The 23,390-nt window shown below is 56.0% G+C and overlaps 1 protein-coding gene across 5 annotated transcripts in view; it reads right to left on the bottom strand.

The window, feature by feature from the left end:
- Window positions 1–15,466: 15,466 nt before the first annotated feature.
- Window positions 15,467–23,390, bottom strand: part of BRF1 (BRF1 RNA polymerase III transcription initiation factor subunit) — a 64,040-nt gene continuing 56,116 nt past the window's right edge. For 2 of the 5 annotated variants that reach the window (XM_053594435.1, XM_053594439.1), the window contains 4 exons: window positions 22,867–23,123; window positions 18,385–18,436; window positions 17,487–17,658; window positions 15,470–16,799 (listed from right to left, as the gene is read on the bottom strand). In XM_053594435.1, coding sequence (XP_053450410.1) covers window positions 16,762–16,799; window positions 17,487–17,658; window positions 18,385–18,436; window positions 22,867–23,123 — 519 coding nt within the window. In that variant the 3' untranslated portion in view covers window positions 15,470–16,761. Of the gene's footprint in view, window positions 16,800–17,486; window positions 17,659–18,384; window positions 18,437–22,866; window positions 23,124–23,390 lie in introns of all 5 variants that reach the window. The other 3 variants (XM_053594437.1, XM_053594436.1, XM_053594438.1) reach the window with 3 other exon arrangements.

Below are 23,390 nucleotides of genomic sequence, written 5' to 3'. Positions count from 1 at the left end.
GGAAAAAATATAGGAGGAAAGCCTTAGGACATTGGATTGGCAGTGATTTTTTTGATAGGACACCAAAGATACAGACAACAAAAGAAAAAGTAGAGAAATTTGACTTCATGAAAAGTTAAAACATATCAACAGTCTGAAGTGTCCATGAACAGATGACCAGGTAAGAAAAACATGGTGTCTCTGTACAGAGCGACCTCACTTAGCATTAAACAGAAAGGAGACCCTGATATGTGGCAGAACCTTGTGGAGATAAAAGCCTGTGCTCCACTGGCAGGAGGTCCTGGGAGCTGTGAAATCCACAGAGATGGGAATTAGGTGCCAGGGCAGGGATGGAGCTACCTGTTCAGACTAAAGAGAAAAGACAAGCATTTAGAGAATTACAGTCAATAATTTTTTTCAGAAGTTGCACTGAGGCTGTAAACTGAGGCCCACTGCCTATGGGACCACAGGGCACATGCTCCAGCCCTGCTCAAGGCCAGGCACTGCAGGTTCAGTCCCTGTAGCCAGTGGGGGTGAGCGTTGATGACAGCCTGTTGCTCACCCCAACCCCATCCCACGTCACCGTAAGTGCAGGAGCAAACAAGGACTGTGTGGTTTCTCAAGGAAGAGTGGCTCAGACAAGTGACAGCGACTGTGCACTCTGTCCTGCTTTGTCTTCACAGCATTTTGGGGGGAAGTGCACATGGTCATAGAGCCAGGGGCTCATGAGATGCGCTGGCATACAGTGCAAACACGCTTCTTACATGTGCCCCATGATCTCACCTGGCTGCAGAGTTCCAGTTAGGAGGGAGGCAGAGTTTGGGGGTACCAGCTGGAGGAATGTGTCAAATGCACTGAACTGTGTCCATTGGCACAGTCAAGTCATAAACATTGCTTAATACAGTAAAAAAAAATAAGAACTTTAATGGATAAAATAAAAAACAAAGACCATATGATTCTTTCAATTGATGCAGAAAAGGCTTTTGACAATGTCCAGCATCCTTTCATGATAAAAATGCTCGAGAAAATAGACTTAGAAGGAACATTCCTTAAGCTGACAGAGGCCATCTACAGCAAACCCACAGCCAATACCATATTGAATGGAGTAAAACTGAAAGCATTCCCACTCAAATCTGGAACCAGATAAGGATGCCCACCGTCTCCACTGCTGTTTAACATACTGTTGGAAGTTCTAGCCATCGCAATTGGGCAAGAGGAGATCAAAAGAATCCAAAGGAGGTCAAATTCTCCCTTTTTGCCAGTGATGTGATCCTATACCTGGAAAACCCCAGGGACTCAACTACAAAGCTCTTAGAAGTGATCAAAGAATATAGCAGTGTCTCAGGGTACAAAATCAATACCCACAAATCAGCAGCCTTCCTATACGCCAACAATTGTCAAGCCAAGAACAAAATCAAAGATTATTCCTTTTATAATAGCAACAAAGAAGATGAAATACCTGGGAATATATCTAATGAAAGATCTCTATAAAGAGAATTGTGAAACTTTGAGAAAGGAAATAGCAGAAGATGTCAACAAATGGAAGACCATACCATGCTTATGGCTGGGAATAATCAACCTTGTTAAAATGCCCATACTACCCAAAGCAATCTATAGATTTAATGCAATCCCCATCAAAGCACCAATGTCATACTTTAAAGATCTTGAAAAAATAGTACTTTGATTCATATGGAACAACAACAACCAAAAAATAAAAAATAAAAAAACTCTGAATAGCAAATACAGTTCTTAGTAATAAAAATAAATCTGGAGGCATCACATTGCCAGGCTTCAGGTTATATTACAAGGCTATGGTGATCAAAACAGCATGGTACTGGCACAAAAATAGAGTCACAGATCTATGGAATAGGATAGAGAATCAAGAGATGAACCCAGCCACATATCATTTAATCTTTGATAAGCCTAACAAAAACATGCAATGAGGAATAGAATCCTTATTTAACAAATGGTGCTGGGAGAACTGGTTATCCACATGCAGAAGACTGAAACTGCACCTGCACCTCTCACCATTGACAAAAATTGATTCTCATCGGATAAAAGATTTAAACTTAAGATACAACAATAAAAATTCTAGAAGAGAGTGTGGAGAAAACACTTGAAGATATTGGCCTGGGAAAAGACTTTATGAGGAACACACACACACACCCAGCAATTGCAGCAACACCAAAAATAAATAACTGGGACTTGATCAAGCTAAAAAGCTTTTGCACAGCTAAGAGTACCACAAATAGAGCAAACAGCCCTCAGAATGGGAGAAGAATCTGACAAAGGCCTGATAACTAGAATCTACAGAGAACTCAATAAGAAAAGTGCAAATAACCCTCTCTATAATTGGGCAAGAGATTTGAACAGAAACTTCTTCAAGGATGACAGATGAATGGCCAAAAGACACATGAAAAAATGCTCATTGTCTTTTAATCATCAGCAATCCAAATCAAAACCACTCTAAGATATCACCTAACCCCAGCAAGATTAGCCCACATCACAAAGTCCCAAAACACCAGATGCTGGTGTGGATGTGGAGAGAAAGGGAGACTGAAGCAATTTCTATACTGCTGGTGGGACTGCAAACTAATATGGCCTTTTTGGAGAGAAGTATGGAGCATCCTCAAAGATCTAAAAGTAGACCTTCCATTTAATCCTTCAATTCCATTACTAGAACAAAAACCATTTTACCACAAAAACGTTTGCACCAGAATGTTTATTGTGGCTCAATTTGTAAGTGTCAAGTCGTGGAAGCAACTTAAGTGCCCATCAACCCATAAATGGATCAGCAAACTATGTTATATGTATATCATGGAATATTATGCAGCCCTTAAAAAAGATGGAGACTTGGGTGGCGCCTGTGGCTCAGTGAGTAGGGCGCCGGCCCCATATACCGAGGGTGGCGGGTTCAAACCCAGCCCCGGCCAAACTGCAACAAAAAAATAGCCGGACGTTGTGGTGGGTGCCTGTAGTCCCAGCTGCTCGGGAGGCTGAGGCAAGAGAATCACGTAAGCCCAAGAGCTGGAGGTTGCTGTGAGCCATGTGACTCTACAGCACTCTACTGAGGGCGGTAAGGTGAGACTCTGTCTCTACCAAAAAAAAAAAAAAGATGGAGACTTTACATCTTTTACCTTTACCTGGATGGAGGTGAAATACATTCTTCTTAGTAAAGTATCTTAAGAATGGAAAAATAAATATCCAATGGACTCTATACTAATATGAAATCAATATATAAATAATTACATGTTCATGAGAACAATAAAACACTATTATAGTCCAGTTCAGGGGGAGAGGGAAGAATGGAGGACGATTGGCAGAAGGAGGGAGAGTGTGAGCTGGGATCTCACCTAATGTGCACATTGTGAGGGTGTATAACACACCCCCTGGGTGAGGGGCTCTTCTACAAATGGAACTTTACCCTGGAAGTGAGAACAATGTAACCTAAATATGGTACCCTCATATTAATTTGAATAAAGTAAAAAAAAAATTGTTAAATGTGGTTGACTCTAGTTAAGGAGGAGTACTTTTGATTGCATACCTTTAAATACTGTTTGAATTTTACCATGGTGTGTGTTACCCTTTTAATTTAAAAAAATTGAAATGAGGCTCAGCACCTGCGACTCAAGCAACTAAGGCACCAGCCACATACATCTGAGTTGGTGGGTTCGAATCCAACCCCAGGCCTGCCAAACAATGATAGCTGCAACCAAAAAATAGCCGGGCGTTGTGGCAGGTGGAGGCAGGAAAATCACTTAAGCCCAGGAGTTGGAGGTTGCTGTGAGTTGTGATGCCACAGCACTCTACCCAGGGCAACAGCTTGAGGCTCTGTCTCAAAAATAAACAAACAAAAAAAAATGAAAATGTGCCAGGCTCAGTGGCTCACGTCTATAATCCCAGCACTTGGGACACTAAGGTGGGTGGATTGCCTGAGCTCACAAGTTCAAGACCAGCCTGAGCAAAAGCAAGACTCCGTCTAAAAAAGATAACCGGGCATTGTGGTGGGTGCCTGTAGTCCCAGCTGCTCGGGAGGCTGAAGCAAGAGAATCCCTTAAGCTCAAGAATTTGAGGTTACAGCTCAGCTCCTGTAGCTCAAATGGCTAAGGCGCCAGCCACATACACTGGAGCTGGCGGGTTCAAATCCAGCTCGGGCCTGCCAAACAACAATGACCACTACAACCAAAAAATAACCAGGCGTTGTGGCGGGTGCCTGTTGTCCCAGCTACGTGGGAGAAGACTCGCTTAAGCCCAGGAATTGGAGGTTGCTGCGAGCTGTGATGCCAAGGCACTCTACCCAGGGCAACAGCTTAAGGCTCTGTCTCAAAAAAAAAAAAAAAAAAAATTTGAAGTTGCTGTGAGCTGTGATGCTACGGCCCTCTACCAAGGGCGACAAAGTGAGACTGTCTCAAAAAAAAAAGTTTTGAAATGGTTAAGATGGTAAATTTTCTGTTATGTGTATTTTGCTAAAGTAAAAAACATTGTGGCTGGGTATGGTGGCACCTATGGTTCCAGCTACTGGGAGGCTGAGACAGGAGGATCACATGAGCCCAGGAGTTGGAGGCTGGGGTGACAGTGATGATGTCATGGCACTCCAAATGGGTGATAGAGTGAGACTCTGTCTCATGAAAAAAAAAAAAATTGGAAAAAACTGGTACCACTGGTCGTGCAGGTGGAAGGGTGGGTTTCATGGTCCAACCTCGTGGGTATGAACTTGTATGAGGGACTGGGCAGGAGTTGTGCTCTGCAGTGGGGCTGGGGGGACTGAACTGCTGTCCCATGGGTGAGAACGCTGGTCAGGTGCTGTGCCGGAATGGTCCCTGAATTGGGCGTGCAGCACAGGTGGCCCTGAGACCCTCCACTCCATCCACTTTACCTGTCTCTTGAGGACGTGTTCCTTTCACAGGCTCCTAGGTCTCTGTCACCCATTCTCTGGGAAACATGCAGACACTCCACATCACAGCCACTGCCTCCTCACACCCCTCCCCGGGATGTGGCTTGGATTCTCAGATTTGCTCCCCAGGGCACCGCCTGCCCTGTGTCCTCCAGCAGGAGCCTCTCATGTTCCTCTCTAAGACCTGCTCCCATCCCTCCCAAGTTTGGGCCAGCCATCGCCTGTCTAGTCTGCCTCCCCTCTGGTCTGTCCAGCAAAGGGGCCAGGGCTCCTGCTGTGAGCTGACCTTCTTGGGAGTGGGGCCCAAGATGGGGACATGTGTCACTGTGGCCCTCTAGCCCCCCAGTGCCTCAAGGAGTTGAGAATGCCCTGGCTGGACCTGGGTTGTATGAGCTCTGCCCACTTGCGACACTCTGAGCCTGTGGGGACTGCTCACCTGGCCTTTTCTCCTCTGTTGGTCTCTTTTGTTCCTGCCTGTCGTGTCAGGGGACTGTGAAGACAGCAGAGGGTGTGTGCACGTGTCAGAATGTGCCTGTGGGGCTTTTTGTCTGTGCATGTTCTGGGCACGCCCCCTGGCCCCATGACCATTAGAGCACCAAGGTAGGCCCAGCTTAGGAGAGAGTTGCTTTTGTGGGCTAGGGAGCTGGGGAGCTGGGTGACCTAGGCACTGAGGCCTAAGTGTGGGGTGTTATGGACAGGGGGCTGCAGGTCTGCTACCCAGGCCAGCAGAAATCTCTCCACACTGGACAGTGGCAGGTGGGCAAGTGGCAACTGGCCAGCTAGAGCACAGGGGCCAGGATCTGGGTTCCCAATGCCAGGCCAAAGGCCTGGAGACAGCTCACATGAGCAGTGGCTTTGGCCTGGGCCAAGGAGTCTGGTGCAAAGTGGACACAGGTGGCCTGGACAATGCCCAGGCTGTGCTGTGGAGCCTGCTGAGCTGGAAGGGGAGTGCCCGGGGCAAGGGGGGCTTGTCCTCCCCCAACCTCAGCCCACCAGGTGCTATGTCTCCACTGCCCACCTGGCTTGCTTGCCCATGAGCCCCCTGCATGGCCCCAAGGATGTGAGGAGGGACACCCCATGCTAGTGGTGGCCCGTCCATGCACATGGCACTTGACTGAGGGAGAGAGGTCAGAGCTGCCCTACCCCACTTCCCCAGGGGACCCAATGCAAACCCTGGGGGTGCTGCCTCGGCCTGCGTAGCCAGACATCTGCTTGCCCCTTCCAGCCCCAGCCATGGCTAGGTCCTCAGGATGGAGGGGACCTGCAGGGCCACAGTCAGGCCTCTCATGGGATGTGCAGGGGCTGGTGGGAACACCAGGCCAGGTCTCTAAGGGAGGTGTTCTTGCTGGGATGCCCCTACCCTCCTCTCCAGTACCAGCCACGTGTGTGTGCATGCGCCCTGAACCTGCTGGACCTCACTCTGGCTGACCCAGCCTGGCCTCCCATGGGCCCCCAACCCAGGCTCCTGCCTGGCATGTGCTTTGTGGAAGCATTACTGTCAGTGGGCCTGGACCCCATGTTCCCAACCTCTAGGCGCCCCTGCGTCTCGAAGGGAAACAGCTCAGCCCAAAGCCCCAGTACTGCATGAGCCCCAGCCCCAGTTATGAGGGAGCCCACCCGGAAGGCGCCCGCCATGGAACAATGCTCTTCGTGTGACAGACTTTCCCTGTGCAAGAGAAAATAGAGTTTAATAGAATGGCAGCTTCCTGCATTTGTGCATGCACCCAAGGAGTGACTCACACAAGGACCTCCCACCAAGAGCTCCCCATGGGCCCAGCAACACTGCTGGCCTGGGTGCCTCAGAGCCTCCCCTAGCCCAGGCCCTGGCTGGACAAGGGTCCTTAGAGCCCACCACCATCCTTGCTGCCTCCCGGGCTCCAGCAGCTGAACACCAACGTCAGTGTGGTGGTCACAGATAGCAGGTGCTTCTGCAGGAGGAAGGGGACCTAGTGCTGGCACCCTGCAGGGTCCATGGGGACACATGGGGCAGTGTGGTCACATGGCCTTGCCCCTGAGAAGTCATTCATGGTGCCGTGGGCATGGGCCTAGGGGCTGTGGTGCGGGCAAGCCACGGCACAATTGGGAGAGGGATATAGAGACCACACAGTGTCCTGCTAGCCTTCAGCACTCCATACTTGACAGCTGGTGTCACAGCTCCTGGTGGGTCCCGGAGCCCCCTATGGGCAAGGCCAGCTCTGACCCCTTTGCTGTTTCACCCTCTGTATAGTCTCCTGGCCGAGGGACTTATGGCATCCACAAAGCAGCCCAACGTCCACTCCTAGCCTTCTGCTCCTCCTGGGACCACTCGCCTCTTGGGACTGCCTTGCTCTTGGGGACAATGTACGTGGCCCCCCTCTGGTGCCCCTGCACCAGGTCAGGCTGCCATATGGCAGCTAAGGAGACTACAGTGAGAGAGCTGTGTGAACAACCACCGAGCTGCACAGCTCTGGACCCACGTGATGGCATGGAGGTCCTTCCCCCCGCCCTGCCCAGTCACCACACAGACAGGCGCTACTGTGCTGGTGCTTTTCCATGGGACCCCTCACACTGTGCCCAAGGAGGCTCCAGGACAGATAGGACTTGCCCAGGGGCTGAGCAGCCAAGCTGGTGGCCAGCAGCTGGCCCTCAGACCCCGAGGCTTGCGGGCAGGAATGGTGGTGGGGTGCTGAGCTCTTCAACCCTCAGAGAAGCCTACCACCCCCATTTCCCAGAACCCCTTGCTGGCTGGGTCCCTGGAAGCCTAGGCAGGGGGCAGAGGCCCCTTCAACCAGTTCAGGCAGCCACTGTTAGTGGTGATGGCAGCAGCAGGGACAGATGTGGTAGCATCTGATGGTGGCAGTGACATCAGCAAGAGTGTTATCGTCCACCAGCCTGGCCTTGGGGGACACAGCAACTGAGGGGTCTGGCTGGAGGCTCTCCTACCTCTGGAAGCATGGCCCCCATTTCCAGCTGCTGGACCCTCCTCTGTGCTCCTGCAGCCTTTCCAGGCCTTGGTTACCAGCTCATCTACTGGATTCTACTGTTGGAATCACCACAGCAGCTTCTGTTTTTCATTGAGTTGGACGAAGTAGGGGAGGCTTTGCAAGATGGGTGATGGAGGTTGCAGAAAGAGGAGCTTCAAGAGACCTCAGGGCCCTGGGGAGAAGGGAGGGCTGGAGCCCCCAGCACAAGGAAGGAAAGTGAGCAGAGGCTACGGCCATTCTACCCAGTGAGCGCTCTTGGGTGCTATAGGGACAATTGGTGGGCTGTGGTGCTGATGCCAATTCCTTTCTCCTGCCAGCGTTCAGCTGCGTAAGTGCCCAACCTAGGCCCAGCCAATTGGGGTGCTGGGCAGTGTTGACTAATGGGGCCTAGTGAGTGGGCAGCATACTGGGAGCAGACGGGACAAGGGAGAGGAGGGGGCCTGAGGACAGAGCCAGGACCCCGCAGAGCCCAAGAGGAGGGACAAGAGGCCTGGCCACTGGAGTCCCTCAACCCCCACACCCACAGCCCCTCTTCCCAGCTGATTCCAGAGAGGGTTCTTCTTTCCTGCCATGGGAGTTGGGTTTCTGTCTTCTGAAACCTGTGCCCAGGCCTGTCATCCCCACCAGGGACCAGAGGAAGACCACAGACCTGGGCGGGCCCCTCCTCTGTCTCAGGGTCTCCCTCCAACACCCGCGTCCTCGGCCCTCCCCTGCGCTGCCGGCCTGAGCTCGTGAGACCACCCCACCCCCTTCCTGCAGCAAACCGCGGTCTGAGCTCCCAGCGCCAGCCCCACACCCACAAGGAGCCCCCAGTTGCCGTCGCCTCTGACCCCAGGGTGGGCCGGCCTCCACGGCTGGACCCGGCTGGCAGGGTTTCCTGCCCGCCCGCCCCTAGTTCGGCCCTGGAGGAAGTGGCCACCCCCTGAACAAAGGGACCTGCGGACAATGGCCATTGAATTGGGCTGGGGAGCTCGCGCAGGGACAGGTCGCCAGCTGCCCACGCCGATAAGACCCTGCTTCGCGGCGCCCAACACGGGGGCGGACACTGGGTTCTCCCCGTCCCTCCTCCGCGGGCCCGGCTGGGGCTCCGGGATCGCCGGCGGGAGCCGGAGGCTCGGCCCAGGCCTGAGGTGCGGGCTGGGGGCCAATGCAGAGCCGGCGCGCACGAGCCGGCCTCTCGGGGACCAATCCCAGGAGCACACTGGGGAGCCGGCTCCGCCCCCGCGAGTTGGCTCCGCCCCCACTGCCTCAGGGACCGCTGCCGGCCGGGTCCTGTGCGCGCCAATAAGGCTGCGCTTTGGGGAGGGCGTGACGTGTGACATTTCCCCCCCACACAAGCTGCAGACATCAGAGGGGAAACGGGAGGCCTTTACTGAGCTTCCTTCGCATTGTTTGGAAAGACAGCCTGGGAGGCTGGGCCTTGTCGCTGGCTATTCTGCTACGTCCAGACCCCCTTCTCCACCGCTGGTTCCCAGCGCCCGCTGTCAAGAGCAGGGCCATCAGCAGCGAGAGCCCACACTCCTCTTACCCCCAGGACACTGCAGGACTGTCCGGTCAGCCTCCGAGGCCACCATGACAATATTTCTGGAAAACTCTCCTTGGGAACCCTCCTCCTGAGGCCCCTGGGCAGCTCACTGTGGGAGCTCCATATGAAGGGTCAGGGCGTCCAGGTTCTCAGCCCCAGCTCTGTGATGGTTCTAGTGGGCCCAAGCCACCACACCCTTGCCTAATGTGGGGTGGCAGGAACAGAGCCCATTAGAGCCAGGGCCGGGGGCAGGCGTGTCAGAAAGGGTATTAGGGTTGTTGTCCCAGGGTTTTCTGGCTGCCCGAGATTAGAAAGCCACTGGAGGGGTGGGGTGCTGGCAGGGACGGAAGTGGGCCTATGACTGGGGGCAAGAACCAGAAGTTTGGGGAAACTGAGGCCAGTCCTCTCTTCCCAGCTTGGGAGTCCCCAGGCAGATACCCAGCCCACAGTTTTTCCTGGCACCGTCACCAGCCTCTGGCCTGCTGGGAGCCTCCCCCAGGAGAGAATTGACACAGGTTTGTGGTCAGGACGGAGGGACACTTGTAGGTTGCAGAGGCCCTAGAGAGAGCTCTGACCCAGCTATGGGGATGGAGGTGACAAAGAAGGCTTCTTGGAGGAAGTGACCCTTGTGTTAAGTTTGCCAGGGGAAAAAGGGATGGAGGAAAGGCAGAGGGATCAGCAGGGTACAGGACAGAGTCAAGGGAGAGCCAGGTGTTTGGGACAAGGACAAGAAGTCCAGGGAGCACAGGTGGGGACAGCAAGGGGCTGGAGGCTTGGTGGCTCCAAGCAGTGCTGGTGACAGTCTTCCAGCACTGCTTGGGGCCACAATGGCAACAGCCTGGCAGAGGAGGCCACCTTGGCAGGGAGAGCGCCCCTCTGGTGATTGCCAGAGTCCCCAGGAGTTGGGCCAGGTACAGGTGACTGCAGTGAACTAGTGCTGGGTAGATGGTGTGGAAGTGACCTTAGTGAGGCAGGCCCCCCTAGCAGCAGATTGCTGAGGCTCAGAGGGCTGCAGCCACTGGGGTACCTCTCAGCAGCCCTGCGCCCAGGGGGTCTGGCCATCCAAGAAGCCAGCCCCAGCCTGCCCCTTCCACATGCCATGAGCACCCCTATCTCTTGGGTACTCCCAGTGCCTCTGCAGCTAGATCAGGTGGACACATGCCTGCCACACCCTCCTCCACCACCCTGCAGCCCCAGTACATCCCTACCCAAACTACCCTCTCCACTCCAGCCTAAACCAGAGTCTTCTGCAGTTGTCATTACTGAAGGCAACCACCTGGGACTCCTCACAGCCCAATGGGGTATCTCCTGCCATGTCCTGGGCAAACTCAGCTAGACAGGTCACAGGTCACATGTGCACTCTGTTTCTCAAGCCCCTCAGCCCAGGCCCAGGATACCAGACCTACCCAGACAGGTGCCTGCTGCACCCAGCCCTACCACAGGAAGTGCAGGCCCAGCAGCTTCCGACTCCCACCCTTTATCAGCCCTCACTGCTTCCTGCAGCCAGGGCCCCCTCGGCGCCTGGACGCCGGGTCAGCAGTGACTCATCCAGAGCCCAGCATGGGGACTCCCCATGCCGTATCGCTTGTCTGCCTGCCCATCCACCCATGCCTGGTGCAGGGCCACTCGGAGCCCTGGCCTCAGGAGCATAGCCCCTGCTCTGGCCTGGGGTGTGTGGTCACTTGCCTGTTCCCCTACAATGGGCTGGGCTGTCCCCCATTCTGTGATGAGCATGATACCCCACCAGCCCTGCTCTCACATGCCCTATGTCACCTGGGGCCAAGGTGGTTGGGCTTACTAGCCTCTTCTGTCAGCCTGGCCAATCTCTCCTCCTGTGGGGCCCAGTGTGGAACTGCCTATGCCTCTCCCACACAGCCCTCCTCGTTATGGGTGCCACACCCCATGGAATGTGTCTCTGGGCATCGTTGGACTTACAGTAGGAAACCAGAGAGTGCTGCCCTACAGAACCCACTCTATCGTTCGTGCCCCAGCACACCCCTTACCCAGATCCCCTGGGGCTCTCTACCAGCAAGGATGAGAATTGAGGCTCCTCTTAGTCTGACCATGCTGGGCACCACCAAAATATAGGTGGCAAGGGAGCCAGATGTCTCTGGGCCCTGCTCTCCCTTGATGCCCTTCCCTCATAGGGCTCATGGAGGTTTTGAAGCACACTCTCCCTGTTATGCTGAGCCACACCAACACACAACACCTGCAGAGCCTGCAAGAAGTCTCTCAAACTCCCCATTCAAGTGTCTGGTAGCACTGCCCAATGGCCAAGGCCAGGCATGCTCCCAGCTTTCAGGGCCTACCGAATGTGGGGCTGTGTCCCGTGCACCTGTGTGCATATGTGTGTACAGGTGTACCCAGTGGCCAGGGCCATGTGACCACCAAACATCTCTCCAGATTCCTGGTTAGGGTCATTGTGGGTGGGCAGGAAAATTTTGTCTTTGAACGGCAGCCCTGCCCAGGGCCAGGCTGGGGTACACCAGACTGAGGGGCCACCCACAGGCCTAGAAGGCCACCTGCAGGCTGCTGAGCCCCAGATCCAACCTCCTGCCCACCACATCTTATAGGCCCTACACTTGACCCTGCCCAAGCCCTCTCCCCTGTACCATCCCCCATTCCCTAAGGCAACCACAGTCCCTGCACAGACCCTTTCCTGGGGTCTGTCTCATCATACTCATCACAGCCAGCCTCCATCCCACCAGGGCACACCTGACCTATGAGTCTGCTTCACGTTTTTCCCAGTGGCCAGTGGGAACAGGGACTGGGCATGCATTCTCTGCTAAGGCCCTGCCCTGCCTGGTGTCCACCCCTCCGTGGCCAGCAAGGCTCCCATCCCTCCTCTGCCCCCCACTGCAGGTGCCCTGCTGCCTGCTCTCTCCACACAAGCCTGTGTCTATGCATGTCACTACATGCACAGGTATGTACACACCCATGGGTTTGCTCAGAGGGTCTTTCCCACAAAACAGCTGCCTCAGAGCATACACTTTGCATGAGGCTGCATCAGCGGTTTCCTTAGTGAATGAATAATTGAATGAGTGGGAAACTTGTATTTTCCAGAGTGCTGTCTGTGTTTGGAGGGAATGTTCTAGTAAGGGATTTCAAGGGAGAGGACCTTGGAAGTGGTAAGGCCTCAGAGTGACTTGGAGGGCAGCCCATCCTCCCAGCCTGGAGTCCAGGGGCTGCAGGAGGGGCACAGAGATGGAAATTTGGCTGGGGAGACATTGCTTTTGCCAATCAGGCATGATGAGGCCTCTGTTTGCCACATCCTCCTGCCCCAACCACTGGCTAGCCGAGCAGCACGGCTGCCCTCTGGTCTCAGCTTTGCTGCCGACTGGGTGTGTGTCCTCCAGGAGTTTGGTCCCTCTAACAGATGGCAATTGGCCCTCCAGATCTTCCCTGCTTGCAAGCTGATCTAGGCTGCAGGCCACTTCCCCTATAATTGGCCCCTGGGAGCTGTCCTAGGCCCCCCACCTCCTACTACCATGCTGGCTGTGGTTACTCCTCCCTGCTAGGGTCAGCCAGGGTGACCATAACAGAGGGCACAGCAGAATGATCAGGGTCAAGGTCAAGGTCAGGATCAGGGTTGAGATCAAGGTTGGGTCCCACCAGCCTGGGGCTCCTGCCCTCACAGTCTCAGCTGGGACCATTGTGTGGGGACAATGGCTTCCTGAGCCAGGTTCCTCTCCCGGCAGGAAAACCATAAAGAGCCTCCACTTTGCCACCCCCACACCCCTTTGAAGAGCCTGGGCAGGCCTGAGGCATGGACTGGAATGCCTTGCCAGACTGGCCCAGGCCCAGGCCTCCCCAGGGACTGGCTGGTGCTCCAGGCACGTAGCATAGGTCAGCAGGGACAGGTACTGACCAGTCAGGGCAGCCACTGGCCCTACGCAAAGAGTGGGCCCCTGAGCATGGTGTCCGAGCTCGGCCAGGATGCAGAACCCAAGGCTATGGCTCAGGATCCTCTCCTAGACCTCCTAGAGACTCCAAAGATAGAACCAACCCATGGCTCTGTTCCCCAAGGATCAGGGACATCTGCGTGGTGGCAGAGCTTAGGGGGCTGATGGCTCAGGGCCCCAGCAGGTGTTGGTCTAGGGCAGGCACACTTAGGCTGGGACATGAGTATAGCCCTGGGACTCAAGGTCCAGAGAGGGGCCATCTGTCCTCACAAAGACAGGGGACGTGCAGAAGTGCTGCCCCATTAATGTGCGTCTGCCCTGATCCTAGCCTGGAAATTCTCTCCCCACCTCCCTCCCACCCTTTGTGTAGGCTGCAGGGGATATAGAGACTGAGTCCTATGGAGGGATGTAGAGACCAGTCCTGCAGAGGGGGTCACAGCTGGGTGCTCTCTAGGGTCACAGGCAGGGTAAGGTGCACACAGCTCAGCAGCCATGTGTAGAGGGGCCAGTGGGAGCCCTGGGGCAGAGAAGGGGTTTGGGGCAGGTGGTCATCTCCTGAAGCCCCTGTGGCATACCTGGGGATGAGATCCGACATTACTTTCTCTCCATGCCCATCTCTGCTGTCTTGCCAGCTCTTCAGACCCCAACAGGGAGGGGTGCAAGGAAGGAGAAGACCATGCTTAAGTGAAGGGGGCCACTGCAGGAGCTGGCAGGGCTCCTCTGTGAGCAAGGACGTGTCAAAGATCTTGATCAGTGATACACAGAATAAAGAAAAAGGCACCTTGGTGGTCCTCGCAAGGAAGATCAGGTCCAGATGGAAGCGCCCCAGGGTCCTGCAGTTTCGAGGCTGCTTTGTGTGCTTTATAGAGGGAATTGGAGGAGGCCAGCATCTCAGCTGGGGTCATGCCACGTGTGGCCACCAGGAGCGAGCCAGCCAGGTGTCCCAGGTGCCCCATCCATGCAGGTGACCACCCTCACCGCCACAGAGAGCTTTCAGAGAGTTCAGCTGGCTGGCTATCTGGCAGTGACCCCAGAGTTCTGCTGCCAGCCTGCTCTTGGAGAGCTTTGCAGGGTTACCCTCCTCCCCACTACCCAGCAGAGCCTGGGACTTCCCCCCATAAGCTAAGAGTGTTGGGAATGATAGACATTCCTTTGACCTGAGGAAGGTGGCAGGCCCAGAGGCTGGCCAGTGTCAGAAAAGCCTTCCACTCGTGGCCTGAGGCCTGTCAGGCCTTCTCCATGCACCATTTCCCACCCCACCAGGAACAGGACCAGGGACTAGCAAAAGAGCCTGGAAGAGGGCGTCACCTGCTCTGCCAGTGTCTCAGGGACTGGAAGAGGGGGCAGAGGTGTCACTGTCACCTAGGCCTTGCTGTGGGAAGACAAGCTGGGGTGAGCTTAGGGGCTCATGACAGCTCTATGTCAGTGGTGGTGGTACCGACCCCTAGAAGCAAGCAGGAGGGGCTCTGGGAAGCACAGGTGACAGAGAGGGGCCATCTGTAGGCAGCTGGTGGCAGAGCCCAGACACAACCTCAGCAGACATGTGTCCTCAGAGGCTGCCCAGCACCTGCCCTTCTTCCAAAGAAGCCCCAGTTGCTCTGCTGCCTGCCTGGAGCCCTGATCTACCCTGCCTCCACTGGGCCCAGCCCTGGAGCACAGAAGCCAGGGCTGCCGAGTGGGATGTCCTGTTTCTGTCATGGCTGGTGGCAGTGGGGTGAGGAACAGAGGGCTGAGGGCCAATTTGATGGCCAGGCCAGGTCAAGATGTGGCCCAGACCTGAGTCATAGGACCACAAACTGTGTGTCCAGTCCCTGGGTCACAATTATCCCTCTGATGTCTGCCCCAGCTGTTGTGGAAGAGGCAGTGGCTGAGGCTCTGTCAAACCTGAATTGGCTGGGAGAGTATGGCTCTCCCAAAGTGCTCCTCCCTCAACCTGCCATGCCAGGAAGGAGGCCCAGCAAGGAGGGACTGGTGCAAAGCCACACTGCCCTTTGTGAGCTGGGTAGCTGACAGGTGCCACAGACACTGGACACAGCCCCTGGCCTTCCCCTTCCTCCATGAGGAGTAGGTGCAGCAACAGCAGGCCTGGGGAGCCTGCAGCCATCATGGTGCCCAGCAAGGAGCAGCACACTCCAGAGCAGGCATCCTCAAACTTTTTAAACAGATGGTCCTTTTTAAATTGGTGGTCCACTGAAGGTTCATCTCCAGCCTGTCAGCTGGACGGCACCCTGAGACCCAGTATGCCTGCTGTGCCCCAGTCAAAGGTAGGCCAGAAGCGGACAGGAATCACAGACAACAACCTCAGCCAGTTTCCTTCAAGTAGCAGATCTCTCTGTTTCACTAAGTCAGTCCTTCCCCTCAGCCTCCCAGAGGCTCTGGGTGCAGCTGGCCACACGGTGGAGGCAGAGAGGCACAGCCACAAGGGCTTTACTGCATTCTGGGGATGGGGGGTGGTCTGGCCTGCTGGGGGTCAAACAGTGGGCAGGACTCCCAGCCCAGCACACCAGGAGGCCGAGGGCTGTGCTGGAGGACAGTATGGCACCGCTCTGCCATGGAGGCCATGCTCTCCCAGGGGAACAGGGTGGAGCCACATCAAGGCTAGAAGCACCTGTCCTTCCCCTCAGGCAGTGATGACTTAGCTAAGACCCTGCAGGTGGTCCTTGGGAACCCCCAGAGAAGAGGCCTGGGGCAAGGAAACCCCTGCCTGCCCTCCATGGATGCAGAGCCCAGTCCTAGCTCTTTTGAGCCGTAGGCACAACCTAGGCCAGGACAGCAGGGAGCTGTGCTTACGGATGCCTGCAGCTGCCAACCATACTCCCTGACCAGGGGCAGCCTGTCGGGGGCAGAGTCTGAAGGAGGGGCTGCAGCTGGGGATTGAGGGCCATCTCCCACCCACACAGCCATGATGTGTGGGGAGCGGCACACTGTCCGGTGACCATGGGGAGACCTTGACCTCCTACTGCCTTCCCTGACACCAGGCCCAGCAGAGGGGGTTGGGCATACAGGGCTTCTCAGGACGGTGTGGGAGGGTGGCACACGCACACTGAGGGCTTTAGACTGGGGTTCTGGAGCCTCAGGGACAGCACACTCAGCTCTCTGCTCCCTTGGACCAGCAGTGGGGCTGTCTTATGCCTCAGTTTCCTTATGGTGGGAACAGGACTGCCCACCTTTGAGGGTTCCTGGGTAGGTGGAGGGCTAGCAGGCTGGGATCCAGCCTTGGGCACTCCCAGTCTATATCCTACAGACACATGTAGGCATTTGGTACAGTTTCTCTTGCTGGGTAAAAATACTCCTTTCATTGCTCAAAACATGATCTCAATGCTAAGTCCCAGGAGGCTGCATGCAGCCGTTGGGTGAGGGCTATGGAGCAGGTGGGCAGCGCTCATCCCAGCAGCTCAGTCTCTGCACTCATGCCGGGGCACAGCCTAGGAGGCCGGTGTGATCCTCAGGAGACACGCTCAGGGCCCACTGCCAAGGTGCTGGGCCACCAGGCCTCACTTAGTAGCCTTCATCATCATCGCCATCACAGCCGTAATCTGCAGATCACAGAGGGAAAACATGGGAGCCTCCTGGGTGGTGAGGACCTGTGCGGTCAGGCCTACCTGCTACTCCCCCTGCCCTGCCCCTGGGCTCCCAGGCTCCACCCACTCCTACATGAGGTTCTAGCACCAGCCCCACTGTCCTCATCCCCACGTGACCCCACCACCACCAGGACTACCACGTTTGGCTCCTCATTTCTTTTTTTTTTTTTTTTCCGGCTGGGGCTGGGTTTGAACCCGCCACCTCTGGCATATGGGACCGGCACCCTACTCCTTGAGCCACAGGTGCCACCCGGCTCCTCATTTCTGTGAGCTCAGGGCTGGTGTGTGCAGTGTGGGAACCTGGAGTCTGGTCAAAGGCACGTGTGAGCAGTGTGGTCACCCTTAATGTGCAGGTCTGTGTCTGTGTGTGCAGATCCAGGAGTCCTGCTCCTGTGAAGACAGGAAGCACCCTGCTGCCCTGTGGGACTGCCCTGCCTGGTCCTGGCCAACTCCAGCACATTTCAGTATCCTACTTCAAATTTATTTCCTTGTAGAAATAAAATTTTAGTTTGATGCCTAAGCTCAAGATTATAGACTGATGGTTTGTGCCTTTCTTTCTCTGGAAACACCTCCAACCATGCGGAGACCCCAAACCCAAGTTGGGCCCAACCGGACATGTGGAGCAAGGGAATCCCCTCTCACCACTGCCGCCCATCATCTGCAGGGCGCTGACACAGTGCTCCCCATCCTCCTCATCGGGATCCTCCTCATCTGCCTCCTCCTCAAGGTGGTACGACACAGGTCCACTTTCCACCAGGACTGCCTCAGGCTTAGCCAGGTCAGCTCCAAGGGCAGGGGTGCTAGGGAGTGAGGCCTGGAAGGAGAGGGCCTCTGTGATGGCGGGTAGAGCTGGAGCTGTTCTCTCTACCACCTGACTGCCAGGGAGCACCTGAGCAGGGCCCTACTGAGCCTCAGCCATTCCTGGTAACCAGGGCTATGCACCAGCAGGGACCCCCATTCTCTGGCCTCCACCAGCCCCTCCCTGGAATTCCAGAGCACCCAGAGTGCTCCTTTCCCCACTGTAGGGTTAGCACCAGGCAGCAGTCCTAGGGGAGATGGTGGTCTAGCACTGGGCTCAGGCCCAGCCTGGTGACACACCCCCTGCTCATGCCTTGGGCCAGCATCTTCAGCTGTACCAGGACCCTCCCTGCCACTCCTTTGTTTCCTGGTCCAGAAGAAAGACCCCTGAGCCTTGGCCTGGAGGGCAAAGGCTGTCACCCACAGAGAGCAGCCTCACACCAGGTCCTGGGCACCTACGGAGTGAAGGCCCTCTATAGGCTGCACTCTGGCTGTTGGCTACTCATTATTGGGGGATTGGAACAGTGCTGCTAATCTCAAGCCCTTCACCCCTGGTCTTGACTCCTGCCCATTCATGGAACCCAGACTGCCTCCTGGGCCCCCACTCTGCTGTGTGAGGCCAGTGTGGGACAGCAGTGGGTGCTTCTCTTGGTCAGGCCTATTCTTAACATGTCTGGACTCAGGAAGAAACATGCTCCCTGTTCCCCAAGAGCCTTGCCCCAGGCCACACAGGACAACATACCTTTCCCATGGCTGCCTTCTTAGCTGGCTGCACAGACACCAGAGGCCTCAACCTGAAAGCAACACAGTGAGATGAGCTCAGCCCATGTCCCCCAGGGCCAAGGCAGAAGCCACCTCCGCTGGATGTGAGGGGGCTGACACTGCCACCTCATGTAGACACTCCTAGGATACCCTTCTTGCACCTGGTGGACAAGTAGGCTTGGCGGCTCCAAGTACCACCTGTGAGCCACTGGAAATGCCAACTCAGGCAGCACAGCCAGCGCCCACTGTCCACCTGCAGGCCCCTCCTCTTTTACCCCCAGGCCTCAGCGCATTGTCAGAGGATGGTCCGCTTGTTCTTCCCTGCATTTTCTTAACTTTTTCTGTATTAATCAACTTTTTCTATTCCTGGTAGAAGAATTCTGGTCTTGTGCCCACCTGACATGGATCCCACTGGCAGCTATCTTACACAACAAACCCCTCTGACTCACGCATATGCGTAACAGATAACACATGCACATGCCACAGAAACCACACAGTCCACACAGGCCTACTCCCTGCTTGGGGAGTCACCCATGCGGAGCTGCCGGACACAGGCCTACTACCTGCCTGGGGAGTCACCCATGCGGAGCTGCCAGAGCAGCTTACTGTCCCCAGGGGGAGAAGAGGAGGACAGAGGCCGGAAAGGGCCCCTCCAGGTCTAAGTCTGTCAGTTTCAACTTCTGCTGACAGCACTCTGACCTGCCTACCCCTTAGAATCCCCAGATACAAGGGCACCTTCCTACCGCAAGGGTTCCAGGGAGACTTCCAGCTCACCCATGGAGGCAGGAGCCCCACAGGAAAGAAGGCAGCTTTCCTCCCACACCTGGTATGGCCCCTGGTTCTGTCCAGGTTGGTGTGAGTGGACACTGGGCCTAGAAGGGGTGGAAGCTATGTGAGGTGGGGGTGTGGGGCTCACTAGGAAGGGACCTTGCAATGGGGACATTTCTGAACACATAAACACAGACCACTCAGGGTGAAGCCGGAAGCTGTGTATGTGCCAGGCCTAGGCCTGAGGTGGAGGGGCTTCGCTCTGGCAAGCCTCCCTGAAGCCACCCTACCTGCTGGGCTCCTCCCCGCAGTTCCAGGCCAGCAGGCTCCAGGAGTAGCACACAGAGGTGTCAGCAGAACGGCCACACTCTGCTGAGGCCTGCCGGCACTGCTCCTCAGACAGGCTGTGCTGCTCTGCCCACCCCACACACCCACACACCCCAGCTAGTTCTGCAGCACAGCAGGGATCCTGGGACAGAGCTAGCCACAGGGCGGGGCTTTTCGGCAGGCTGACCTTACCCAGGGCAGGAGTCGACCATGAGGCAGGCCCAAGGTATCGGCATGGAGTCTGGCTCTGCAGGGCCCCTCTAGGAAGACTGGTCAACAGGCCCCTACCAGGGATGGCCCAGAGACATCTGCAATCAGCCTGACCCCTCACTGGCCCAAGCAGCAAGCAGTTTTTTTGCTTCAGACAGAACACACCTGAGCCAGAGGGAGAGCAGGGGACAAGAAAGCAATGACTTGGGCCGGGCGTGGTGGCTCACATCTGTAGTCCTAGCACTGTGGGAGGCCAAGGCCCGTGGATTGCTTGATCTCACGAGTTCAAGACCAGCCTGAGCAAAAAGCGAGACCCTGTCCTACTAAAAATAGAAAAACTGAGGCAAGAGGATCCCTTGAGTCCAAGAGTTAGAGGTTGCTATGAGCTATGACACTATGGCACTCTACCCATGGTGACAGCTTAAAACTCTGTCTCAAAAACAAACAAACAAACAAAGCAATGACTTGATCAGAAAAGGCAGTGAGACCAGAAAACTCCAATCAGGATGGAGCTGTTCCTTCAGAGACATGTCTTTCCTGTCCTCAGCTGTCACCTGAAGACACACTGAGCTGAAGCCATGAAATCATGTAGTAGCATCCCAAGGCTCTGGCAGAAAAAGCCGGATTCACCAGAACCAAGAGGCCGGTCTGCACCCTACGTGGCCACAGAGCTCCCCACAAGGGAGATGCCAGCTGGAGAGAGCACCTGGGGTTCAGACAAAGGTAGCTGGTATTTAAGGGCATGAGGACCAGAAAAGGGTAGGGGTCAGGGCCCAGGCTGCCTTTGGAACGTCCCTTGCTCCTCCACAGGACCCTGTGTGAACCTAAGGCTGCTAAGCCAGGCCCATGGAAGGGTCTGCAAACACCTAGAGAACAAATTCCTGCTCAGCATCTCCATGGTGCAAGGCCTCATTAGGCCTGCATGGTAGGTGCCCAGGCATTGAAGGCCTAGGGGACCTGGGCTGCCACTCCACCTTTCACGTAAACCCACCCCTGTGCTCCAGCAGCCACCTTCCTAGTCTGAACAGGTGAACCCCAGAGCCTGTGAGTGGAGGACAGCAAAGCCCACCTGCTGGGTCTGCCTGGGCCCCTTCCCAGAGGTGGTGCTGAGAGCTGCAGCCCACACCTTCTCCTTCACTAATCCCTAGAGGGACACCCCAGACAGATGCCACAGGGGCTCAGGCAGAGGGCAACCTGACCTGCCTGGGCAGAAGCAAGACATGTGAGTCAAAGCAGTCCATGCTCAGTGCCCCTGGATGCTTCCCACAGTCTGGGAGTCTACTAAGTGACCAAGACTGACCATGGAGTGAGGAGGACATAGGCACAGGGCAGCGGCTGCCTGTACCCCACCCCGCCCTGCTCAGGCTCTGCGGCTGTCCTCAGAAGGAGCCCACATCCCAAGGTGGTCCAGTGGAACAGTTGGCCAGATGGTGATGGGCAGAGTAACCAGAGCCCCCCTAAGTGAGGGGCAGAGCTCTGGTTGGTGGCCAGCAGTGAGGGGCAGCCACCCAAGCACCAAGCCTCTGTCACCAGGTGACGCTGCCCAGCCTCTTTCTCGCAGCACTCCTCAGGTCATAGCTGGAGCCTGCCCACGCTCTTCTTTCCTCTCCTCCAGGGTAGCTAAAAGGCTGCCCCCAGGGTCTGTGAGGATGAACTGGGGCCCGCCCTCTACCCCATGGAGCCCCTCCTGTTCCCTGCCCTGCTGGAACTGCCTGAGCTGCCTTGGCCTGGGCAGGGTGGGTGCAATGTACGGCTTCCCCACCTGAGGTCTTCTGACTCTTTTTTCAGGATATTAAACATTCAAGATTCAAGTCCTGGCTGCTCAGGAGAAGATAACAGGCTACCAATGGAGGACACAATGTGCACACATGCCCACATGTGTGTACGCACACAAACACTCGGGGCCTGCCCAGGGCAGCTGCTCAGATGGGAGCAGTCATGAAGGGAGCTGCCAACTGGAGACAGGACTCCAGCATCAATGAGCACAGATGATGCCCTCTCAGTGTTGCCAGAGGCCTGGCCAGGTGAGCAAAGGAGGCTGAGGCAGGCTCACGAACAGCTTCAGATTAGACCTTTGGGTGCTCAGATGCAGGGGGTCTGAGCCATGGGACCTGCTCTGACCCATCTCTGCCTACCAAACCTTATATATGTGCAAGGAGGGCCTATAGCAGGAAGTCTACACAGCGACTGAAAGTCCCAGCACCCACTCAGTTAAGCCTCCTCTGCAAAGCAGCACACAGGGGCAGTGTCAGCAGGGGCAGAGCACATAGCCAACTCTTGCAGGTGACAGAGCAGAATACCCGAGAACTCAAAGGCCGCAGAAAACCACTACAAACAACAGGAGCTCAACAGTGCTCCTCAAATACAGATGCAGGTAAGGATCCCATAGGGCAGCCACAGCTCCTGACAAGTGGCACTATTGAAAAGAGTGAAAACTCGTGGCCCAGGGGCACTGGAGACACAGTGTGACTGTCCACTGCAGGCTGGAGGCTAATGGGGCTGAGCCCCAGCTCATCTCCATGACCAGAAGAATGCACTGAGCAGCCATGCACGTGGTACGGCCCTCAGGACCCATGGCCTCATCAGGAGAGCCTGCAGCCACCATCTGCTGGCTGTGGCACAGGAGGCAGCTCTGACCTAGGGCAACAAGAGCCACCTATGGCTGAGGTACCCTCCAGAAGGCCAGTCCCAGAGCTGCAGACCCTGCTAAGAGGCTCTCGAGGCTGGCACATTCAGGTCCTTGACCTGACCTGCTTGCCATTTCCTCCACCCACTTGCTCACAGGGGCTGTTCTCAAACCTCCTCTCAGCAGACACAGCCACACAGCCCACGATCACAGAGGGCCACAAGCACAGGTGCAGGGGCTGGGGCCAGCTCTTCTAAGAAACCATCCTGGGGCTAGAGAAGGAACTGAGTGCCCCATTGCCTCCTCAAGACAGAGCAGTCCTGGCACTGCAAGATCTTTTGAGGCCTGGAGCTCCCTCCTCAGCGAAGCCCCTCTTGTACAGGGGAGGAGGCAGGACAGTCCCCAGTGTACAGTTGGGCAAACAGTGCTCTAGGCTCTCCTGAGGCCCCAGCCGGCCTGCAACAGCCCCCAGACCTGAGGCCTCAGGCCTCGGCCTACCCCAACACCCCACCCGACAGGACAAAATGGCACCTTTTCCCCACGCTGGTCACAGGGTCAGTCACATTTCTGCTTGCTGGCGTTTTCCTCCGTGACAGCTTCCTGGCACTACCCCTGTCCTCAGGCTGGGTGTCCTCCCGCCGAGGGCTACCCCCACCAGTGCTGTTGAGGTCCCGCAGCACGCTGTAGTTGATCTTGCTGGAGATTTTCTTCTGCTCCAGCATCTTTTCAATGGCCTCCCCAGCTGTGCTGGCCTGAATCGGCTCCCGTCGTTTGCAAGACTTCTTGGGCTTGATTGAAACACAAAAGAAATGCCTCCTATGAGTCCCACTTGGGCGACAGCAGGGAGGACATTGCCCAGCCATCAGGTTCCTCAGGGAGCTAGGTGTGAGGGTGTAGCAGGGGTCTTGCCCAGCCTTCCCAGGCCTGCCCGATTCCTACCCTCCCAGGTGAGTGGGCACTCACAGGAGCCCCAACCATGGGCTAGGCAAGGCTCCAGGGTATGTGGCCAGCTAGGTGGCCATAGAGCAGCAGCAGCAAACCTGCCCGTGAGTCTA

This window comes from Nycticebus coucang, chromosome 6 (assembly GCF_027406575.1).
Source record: "Nycticebus coucang isolate mNycCou1 chromosome 6, mNycCou1.pri, whole genome shotgun sequence".
NCBI lineage: Eukaryota > Metazoa > Chordata > Mammalia > Primates > Lorisidae > Nycticebus > Nycticebus coucang.
This window is presented reverse-complemented; position numbering and strand designations above follow the sequence as displayed.